The following is a 10,082-nucleotide window of genomic DNA, read 5'->3' as shown; positions in this document are numbered from 1 at the left end:
CGACAAAGTAGAACAAGCCTTGCGTTAGTATATCTGAAAGTACATATTAAATGTTTATTGAACAACCGAAGCAAGTCAACAAATGCACGCGTTTGTTTGTCGGTCTGGGTCGATTAACATTACAGACATTTTTTCAAGACGATATTTCAAGCATTTCGTGGTTCATCATATTAGTCGCGCGTTGCACTTTGTTGTGGTTTCACGCTTCCTATTTTTAGAGATGTTTTGTCGGCGCATCGACGCTTTTCTATTCCCTCGTTCGTTCTCTTTTTGAATGAAAAAAACAGCCATATTATTTTTAATTTACTCGGTTAAGATAATACTTTATTTAGATAATTTCCAAGCTTGTGAATAACTCACTCTGCAATCAAAAATTGTTTCTATAATCATATTGTATACGTAACAAGGTAATAGTAGTACGTGATTAATAATTGCTTCATTCATATACATCAATCGGCACTAATCCAGGAACATGAATTATTTATATCGTATAACGCTAAACCTGGCATGCTAAAAGTGAAGAAATGCCATGTTTATCGAAGAACCACTCATTTCCCATACAAGTTGCATTTCTTGTCTGATGTATACGTGTTCGTAGTTTTAGTACAAATCATAAACGATGACGATTTTGTAATATAAGCGACAGCCTTTTTGGTGATTCTATGTAGAAAAAGAATCGTTTGTGTCGATTTCTTCTAGCACGTTGTTTTTCTTTGCAGTTTTATCGTGTGTAATATAAAGTGGGGATTCGTGAGATTATGGACGCCCCCTAGTAGCATGCGTGCGTCACGGCGCGTAGCGTCTCGCACGTATACACTGTCAAGCCGAAATCGCGGTGTTAGTTACTGAGAACTGGCAACGAATCGATGTAAACAAGTATAATAAAGATGGTGATGATCTGTGGCATTTTCGTGGCGACGAATTATCGCGGTTCCATTTTTACGTGATTTTTATACATGTACTGTACGGACAGAACGGAGCGAGCTAATTTCGACTACTGTCACGAGCATCGAAAACATGCTGTGTTCAGTGAAGGTATCATGCTTTTCTGGATACCGCGTTAAACATACGGTTGACAATTATCATTATCCTGATACCAATATGCAATTCTTCTTTGTAGGTAATTACTTACAGTTATAAACCGATAAGATATTCTGAGCGAACTCGGAATGAATATGGTTGGGAATGTGTACTTTTGTTGCTTTTTATGAATTTATTGTCATGAATTGTGATGTGGTTTATTTATGTAAGAGTTCACTGAAATTATAATTGTATCGTTTTTAGTTTTACTTAAAAGTGTGATTTTTACGTTTCCGTTTTTACAGAGGGAGTCTCAAAATAACATGCAAAATGTTTAGTTTTCACAAGCCAAAGGTGTATCGGTCTAGTACCGGATGCTGCATTTGCAAAGCCAAGTCTAGCAGGTAAAGAATACAAGATTTTGAATGAAAGTGAAATGTTATTTTAAAAACAGGAGATTAGAGCACGGAATAACACCTTTTCTTTTTCTTTTATTTGTGTATAGCTCAAGATTTACTGACAGTAAAAAATATGAAGACGATTTTATGGAATGTTTTCAACTTGAGGAAAGACGAACGGGAGAAATTTGTAATGCATGCGTATTATTGGTGAAACGATGGAAAAAATTACCTGCAGGAAGTAACCGCAATTGGAGACATGTAAGAGGAGATATCTAACTAATTCTACATTGCTCAGTTATATTAGTTAATTAATTATAGAGTTACCCATGAATTAAATTTTTGTAGGTTGTTGATGCGCGTGCAGGACCTGGTATCAAGTCATTGACAAAATTTAAATCAAAAAATAAAAAGAAAATAAAAGATATACCAGAAAAGTTTGAAAAGATTATGAAAAAGAAGCACATCTATCTGAAGACAGATAGAGATCGCGAGCAAAGTCCAGCAATGAGCGACGATTTAACAGGTTAATATTTACACGTTTTATCATTATTGGTCAAATTTTTAATTCAAGATTTTCAAAGTATTTAATTTTTTATTTTTTATAGAAGATTATTTAAATGGAAATGGCAGTAAAAGTTCAAGTCGCGCTGGTAGTCCTATAGATAGTGATGATATTGCAGTTACTGAAAAGCAGTTAGATATGCAGGATGTCTCAGAATCAAAGGATGACTTAACTGTTAATGGTTTCATTGATTTATCATACTTCAAAAGGTCAGTGTCATCGTTTTCTATATTTTCCATATTTAACACAATGTTTGCTTAAAGATTAACCAGGTAAATGTTACATTTTAGGGAGGTCATTTGTTGTGGAACAATATTCAAAGGTCCCTATGGCGAAGTAATAGTGGATCCTTCATTGATAAAACCTTGTATTGGTTGTATAGCTAGACAACAACGACAGCAACAAACAAACGCATTAAGTTGCAGTCCTGTGCATAGTTCTGCATCAGCCAGTCCTGTTCACAGTTCTGCGTCTGCTAGTCCTGCCCATAGTGTAGAGTCTGGTACAGAGGCAACAGTCTCTAAACAGACTAGTAAGATGTTTAGTGACTCATCGTCAGATTCCGGCTATGATGAATCTTCCAACCAAGGAGTTGGTGAGAGTAAGATTACCAAAATTATTCAAAATACAAGTGCTACTGTTAAACCGGCTGTTAAGATACAACCACTGAAAAGTGTTCAGTTAAAAGCTATACCAGTATCGGAAGCTGTCAGGTTAAAAGCAGATGTGCCAATCAAATTGGTACCAATCAAGCAAATCGATCAACTATCTTGTAAGCCATTGTCTTTAGTTTCGTCTGCCAATGTTACTTTAAGCAGTAGTACTTCACACTCCATCGTTACCGTCCCAAGTAATCCACTCGTCGACTTTGCCATGCACGCAGCCTCCTCCAGGCAATCAGTCTCTAATTAATGTCAGTCTCTCATAGAGTTTTAATTTATTTTTTTCTTATATGTAGGTAGATGTACGCTACGATGCAAAATTGTGTGTTAAGTATGCTACTATTTACTATCCCAGATAACAAAGGCTCTGGATGAGAGTGTTTAAGTTTTATCATATCGAACACAGAGAGTTTATAATGTTGCAAATGGTGAAAAAATAAATTCTTGTAATTAGAGTAAACTGTTAATGATGTACAGTAGATATATGGTGCTCTTTGGAGAGGTTTCACGGAATTCATGTCTTCAATCGTTGATTGTTGAAAAAGAATGTATATATACATATATAATTATATATATGATATATTGTCTTTGCGGACGTGAATTCTAGGGATGTATTCTACGTTAGATGATGCTTAAGACAGATAGTTGAGAAAGAGCACGATGTTTCTACTGAAGAAATTTTTAAGTATATATACAGAATACTCATAAACTGCCATGTACTTGTAATTGTTAACTTTCCACGGAGAATTCTGTGTGTGGAAGGTTATCAATTACTTTTTAAGCTTAATGATTAGCTATGTACATCAAAATACTGTGATGACATTGTAATGTAACATGAGATATAAGATTTATTATTCGGCAAATGGCAGTTTATGATATCTTCGTCCTAAGCATTAGTTAAAGTACTGTATGGTATAGAAAATTGTCTTATCCATAGCTTTTCGTTTTCTGGGTTGCCTATCATTGCAATCGTGTATATGTGAATACTTGTATAGAAGTTCCAAGATGCCAATCATTTTTCAAACATTTGGGTCCAAAAATTTTTAACAAAAAATTCACTTAGGGTCATGATAACTACACTGTACCAAATGCATTTGATACGATTCATTCGAAGATGTCCATGACGTTAAAAGTAAGTAATTCAACTTAAGAAATGAATGTGTTCGGGTACTGAAAATCCTGACCCTTTAATAGCAATAATATGAAGAGTAACTTTATACTAATGATAAATGAAGTTTGTTGAATAGCATCATATCATTATGATGATATATTTAGGCAGTATTAGTAGAGAGAAATTGAATGAGAACATGGCAATCAGATTGGCAAACTGGACCAGCAGACTTTGTTATAATATTTCAGGGTGACTGCAACATTAATGTATAAAACGAATCGATTAACAGCAGATTATTGACATACAAAATAAGTGTAATGCTAAATAAGTGAAAACTGTTAGTTCCTAGTTTTTAGAGATGGGCACATGAACGAACAAAAGCACACAAAAGTACCTGTTGGAGACAGAATACTGTGATCATTGGATTGTTTACTTTTTTTTAAATGTTTTCTTTTTGGTCAACGCTTAATATCATACGCACAAAGATTACCCAAATTTAAATATGATGTATCTTTTATGGAAAACCCAGGAGTGATTAATCATAAATAATTTTTTAAAATCATATTTTATAATACCGTACTTCCAGTAAAGTCAATAACGTCACTAATAACTTTAAGCATAATAGTAATTGTAATCGTAAAGGTGAAACCAAAGATATGCGAAAGATACGCATTTGTTTTATATCAAAGACAAGTAATTTGGTGACCACAAATTTTTATTGGACTGTAATACTTGACTGCGGTGAAAAGTTCTATATGTGCAATACATAATATTAATTTTATACCATATCAAATATGATGCAAAACTTTTAATTTTAGTTTAAAAAAAAAAAAAAAAAAGTAAAAAATATAAAAATTAAAACATAAATAATCTACTTCTGGGATATTGGTAATCTTCGTAATAAATTTTCATATTTGGTTTTCAATGTAAACTGCCGCGTTTGCTGCCCATCTGGCTTAAGCTAAATGACAATCGTTATATAACAAGGAAACGATAACAGTTTTTCATATGGAATCAAACATCGAAACCACAATTTGTTCAAGGACAATGTTGACCACCTTGTCCTTTGACAAATTTGAATTGTACATTTCTTTGGACTAGGAGACTTTATGATCTCTTTACTGTGAATATTAATAGCTATGTTTTTGTTGTAACTCATACGTTATGATTTATAATAATTAATATATGTCAAGAATGAAAGGATGGATCATAGTTGTCAACAAGCCATATATTTAATACTGTCATGTAAGATAAATCGTTTAAAAGTCAGGAATAAATTTTGCAACTCAAGAAGCTCAAATTACAGTTAAGATTTCTATAATATACTCGTTCAGCGTATAGCTACTATAATTTTTTAAATGATCTTTATAACTTTCTATGATCCTTCCTCTGAAAGAAAAAATAAGAAATACTTGTTTAACTTATTTATTTTGTAAGTTTATTTACTTGCAATATATATATATATATATATATATACATATATATAATATTCCTTTTCTACATAAATTTATATATATATTTTTATACAAATTAATCTTTTGCTTTTTACAAAATAAACTTTCTGTAGCACTGCCAGGGAAGAAAGACGTGAAAGAAAACGTTTGATTCCAGGTCAATCTGCTGGCAATATTCGATAAATTATTTATTTTCAATTAGCATATATATTGATCGATTACTGATTTGTTTACGTATTAAGAAAATCTATAATGGTGCCCACAGATTGATTAGGCGCTAGAAAAAATTAAAGTAAGCGTGCATAAAGAAAGTTTTGTAAAATGAATACAAAGTGGTGTCATTTAAAAAAGTAACATGATTGCGTGATACGTAAAAATATATAAATAACTGCGTGTGTTTTTAAACAAAAAGAGGATGATAAATTAAAACTTTATTAATAAAAGAATATAAATGGGTATATTATAACGTGCAGCTATTTAAAGTAGTAATATTTATGAATATCACGAATAGCTGCGGAAAAACATCAAAATATCTTACCATAGGTATTCTGATGTTATATTACAGTTAAGAAGCACATGTCATTTCCAGTATGTTTAGACGTCCTTGACGGAACAAAGCTGTTTGAATAAAAAATAAGATCAATCGAAATTCCCGTGCATTGCTATTATGTCATTTGAATATGACGTTTTCATACAAAGGTATACAACGATAGGGAAATACTTAATATCTTCCGATTTATTAGAGTATATCTGAAGGAAATACGGTTTTAAACGATGAAGTTTGTGAGATCTATTGAAATAGATAAGTTAAAGAAGAGACAGCAAGATGTACTTAACAAAAATTCTCATCCAATTTTCTTCTATATTATTTATGAATATATGAATAAATATAATATATGAATTTTCAGTTATCAGAATAGAAGCATGGATATTTGTTGGCAGAGTGGCGGTTTGGACCTGGATGATTAAAGTGGCAGTTACATGTATTGACATCTCCTCGCTGTACAATAATTTCAGTAAATCTTACAAACATTCCCAGAGAAAATTGAAGGAAAGCATCACGTGAAATTCCTTTTGATGTGTGCATTCTTGAAAATTTTCACAAGATCTACAAAGTGTCAATTTTTTCCCCTGTTAGAGGGAAGAGAGAAACTACCTTTGTAAAAGAAAAAGAAAATCAAACTGAAGAACGATTAACACACGTTGCTGATTTTTATATACATTTTAATAGTAGTGTATATACAGTAACATGAGAGACCCAGGGCATGTGTCGATGAATAAGTCAAACATTAGCAAATGTTACAAAGGTACTCAAAATGTGCAAAAACCAATATATTATATATAGTCTATAACATCGGTAAATGTGATCTGCAAGATCTGCGTGACTTTGGGGGAATCACTGATCGAATTGCATTCTTCATCTCTGCATATGATCATTTCTCTAAAATATCCCCAGCTGAGAAGGAAGACGGTAGATGAATAGAATGAAAAGAAAAAGAAAAAAAAAACAAAGTGGTGCAAGTATTTTACTACAGTGACCTGGCAGACTCCGATATTAAATATTTTGCGATGAAAGGAAACGGTAAATGTGAAAACGTACGAACGACTCTTCCCGAGAAATATTCTGCAAGCTTGTTTTCTACATCAGTCTTTTTATATCCGAGATTTTTAAGGGATTGCATCGACACGAAGCATAAACGATATAATCGTAGAATTCGCAAAGCGTTGTCTGTCTGGATAAAGGATGATCGTTTTTCTCGCAGTGATTCCGTGAGTCTTTTAATTTTAAGTATTTGCCAAGGCATGGCATAATTTACATAATGTTTGCATTTATCCTACGGTGTGATTCTCAGTCTAGAATTCAGAGTATTTCTGTACACACTCGTTACTTTTTTGTTCCTTCTTTTTTTCTGCCCTTTTTTTTTTTGAGCGAATTCATTAGAGACTGTTATTAATAATATATTCTGTTCAACGAGTCGAGTCGGTGATTGCAAACAAACGCACGTGGCAGTCATTCAAATAGGGCAGTTGGCTAAATAATATCTGCCAGTCTATCGCGTGGGTACTTTGTTTCTGCTGTCTCGACTTGGAGGAGGAGGTACAAGATTTTCCTGAATTACAAACTGAGAGAAATAGACAGACAGGTATAAGGAATAGGTGATGAACATTTTGAGGCATGACAAGGATTATGCATGTATACACATGTGTACATGTGTATGTATGTATTGTCATATGTTTTAAAAGAGAGTTGGATCTCGTAAAAATATCTGTAAATTTATAATGATTAAAAACTTATTGTGTTTTCGTGCTACAAAGAGAGATGGAATGTGTGTGGGAGAAGAAAGGAAACTTTTACATGCGATATTTAAATAACGATTGTGAGACTGATCGATGTATTTAGCAGATAACTTTTATTTACATACACCTATTAAAAATAGGCGAGGATATGTTGTATCATTCGTGCATATATATATTAATGAAATTCTAATAATTAAGGGAATGACGACTGCCGCAACAAATATATCTCGTTATCACAATGATTATTATTATATATTATACCATATGATACATTTGTACATACATACATATGTTAATCTAAGAACTTAACGCACCGATTCCAATCATTGTACAATGATCGTGGAAGTATTATTACTAACATTGGATCGATAATCCCATGAGTTCTAAATAGATCATAATCTATGGGATGATCGTTCCGTGATTCATACAGACGAAACGAAATATTGCCACCTTTGAAATTATGTACAACTTTGTAATAAACCAGTTTACTCATAAGAATCCATTAGAATAATAACACGATATATATGATTACATCGAAGACGATCTATATTTCAAAACATTTCCGTTTCTACGTCGATTCAATTTCCATGGAATCTCGTCCTATCATGCAATCTCTATCGTATGTCGTTGAAAAGAGAAACAACAAGGAGAATTAACAAATCAACACCAAACGTGAATTAATGATATAATATAAAAGTGCATAAACGAAAATGAATATAATATATGATATATGAAGTATATATATAGATCATATGTGTACGCATATATAGAAAAGTCTGTGAGATACCAAATTTTGATAGAGATAATTAAATGATAACGCATATATATACATATATACATAGAGACATTTAGGGGTCACAGTTTTTATACGAGTGTATCTCATTTTATGTTGTTCATTTTATATATATAGATTTATGAGACAAAGTCTATAAAAATTATTTTTCTGTTTTGTTGTGATTGATCAATATGACGTTCGCTTTCAATAATTCTGCGGGGATTTCAAAGTTAGATCGAATAAGGAACACCGAGCTCATAGATCATTTCAAATTGATCGCTCATCATAAAGCATTTTGCATTCAGCAATTTTATCATCTTATACCCTTCGAGTTGAACCGAGGAATTTTGTTAAACCTCTAGGCAACGCGTTTATAGTATAAGCGTGTACAATTGAATAATTATCGAAGCCGAAGAGACTCGAAATTCTCTGATCTCTTTGTAAATATCTAAAAAATGATAAAAGTGCAATTAACGACGCTGTGGTAAAAGTGAACGTACTTCCCTACAGAGGGTTAAATATCGAATATTTTCGAGTAATGATATTATAGTGAAGATAACGTAATTGATACTGAAAGTGCAAAATGCTTATTTGAAGATATTCTATGATAATATAATTCCATACAAGAAGCTTCCTGTAAAAGCTCCTTGTATAATATGTTCATTTATCTTGAATAAAATAAGAAACTAATAATAATGAAAGAAGTAGTAAAATTCAGTAGTATAAGTATAATTAAAAATATATTAAAAATCACTATGATAAAGATGTTTAACAGAGAGACAGGAAAAGGTATAAGGTAGTTTGAGAAACTCTGCTCTACCGAATTACATATGTTAGGAACAATACTTTCGTTTAATCAATTTATCAATTATGTCGATATTCTCCTAATACCACGTATATAACAAAAATAAAATTTTATGAGACCAAAAAAATCGATTATTTGAATTTAATTCCAGAATTTTTATTTTTCTATATTTCTTTAATATAATAAGTGGTTTTACTTGCAAATATTTCTCTTTCTAAATTGCTCTATGTGATATTAAAATGGAGGATATCGATATGTCTCGTTCATACAGAATTAAATAGCAATACAAAGGACATCTCCCTCATTAAGATTATGAATGAGCGTTCGAACGTTGGAATCAATGGTAAATGGTGCGATTAAGATTGTAGAATCAATATATGTACGTAATATCTAGGATTGCTGGCATGCCACTGTTCAAATGGCCAAACTTTCACTGGTAAATTTTTTTTTTCTTGAATACCGAATGAATGCAATAAAATCCTTGCATTTACCATTAAGTATCGTTAGTAATAATGTAAGTAGTACATATTACGATTATATAACTTTACAAAAAATACTTGAAATAGCGACGTTTTGTAATTTGTATCTTTACACATCTATACGTATATTATACACGTCTATATCGATATATATATACATAATATAGAGAGTATAATTGTACATAAAGGTTTTTTACGTTATATACTATATGCAATACGTATTATATATCTTGTGTACATTCTATACTAAATAATGAATGAACATTTTTATCTACTGCGCCGTGATTAAACTGCGAAAAGTATTATGTACTTATTCCAATTGTTAAATATTGATTAAAATATTGTAATATAAATTTCGTATGATTCTTCTCTCTTGCTCCATGTAGCAGTTCTATATAAACTTTATTCAGTACTTCTACATAACTTTCCTGTAAACGAATTCTGAATCATTAGAATATTTATCATTTTCTTCTATCATTTATTTAGCAATAATTCATAACTTTGTTTCGAGTATA

The 10,082-nt window shown here is 31.7% G+C and overlaps 1 protein-coding gene across 5 annotated transcripts; it reads left to right on the top strand.

Moving 5' to 3' along the window:
• LOC143184215 (SIN3-HDAC complex-associated factor) lies at positions 1–9,986 on the top strand. 5 transcript variants are annotated; one of them, XM_076386281.1, is made up of 8 exons: positions 6–23; positions 720–1,035; positions 1,121–1,246; positions 1,326–1,424; positions 1,526–1,679; positions 1,767–1,944; positions 2,027–2,192; positions 2,274–5,189. In XM_076386281.1, the coding sequence occupies exons 4-8, from the start codon at positions 1,351–1,353 to the stop codon at positions 2,893–2,895; spliced, it is 1,194 nt and encodes a 397-aa protein (XP_076242396.1). In that variant the 5' UTR covers positions 6–23; positions 720–1,035; positions 1,121–1,246; positions 1,326–1,350; the 3' UTR covers positions 2,896–5,189. The 5 variants fall into 5 exon arrangements, with proteins under 5 accessions (XP_076242397.1, XP_076242396.1, XP_076242395.1 ...); XM_076386282.1 differs by lacking the exon at positions 1,121–1,246 and having other exon boundaries at positions 1–23; positions 720–1,120; positions 2,030–2,192; positions 2,274–5,190; XM_076386280.1 differs by lacking the exon at positions 1,121–1,246 and having other exon boundaries at positions 7–23.
• Positions 9,987–10,082: the final 96 nt, after the last annotated feature.

Source organism: Calliopsis andreniformis, chromosome 2 (genome assembly GCF_051401765.1).
Source record: "Calliopsis andreniformis isolate RMS-2024a chromosome 2, iyCalAndr_principal, whole genome shotgun sequence".
Classification (NCBI taxonomy): Eukaryota; Metazoa; Arthropoda; class Insecta; order Hymenoptera; family Andrenidae; genus Calliopsis; species Calliopsis andreniformis.
This window is presented reverse-complemented; position numbering and strand designations above follow the sequence as displayed.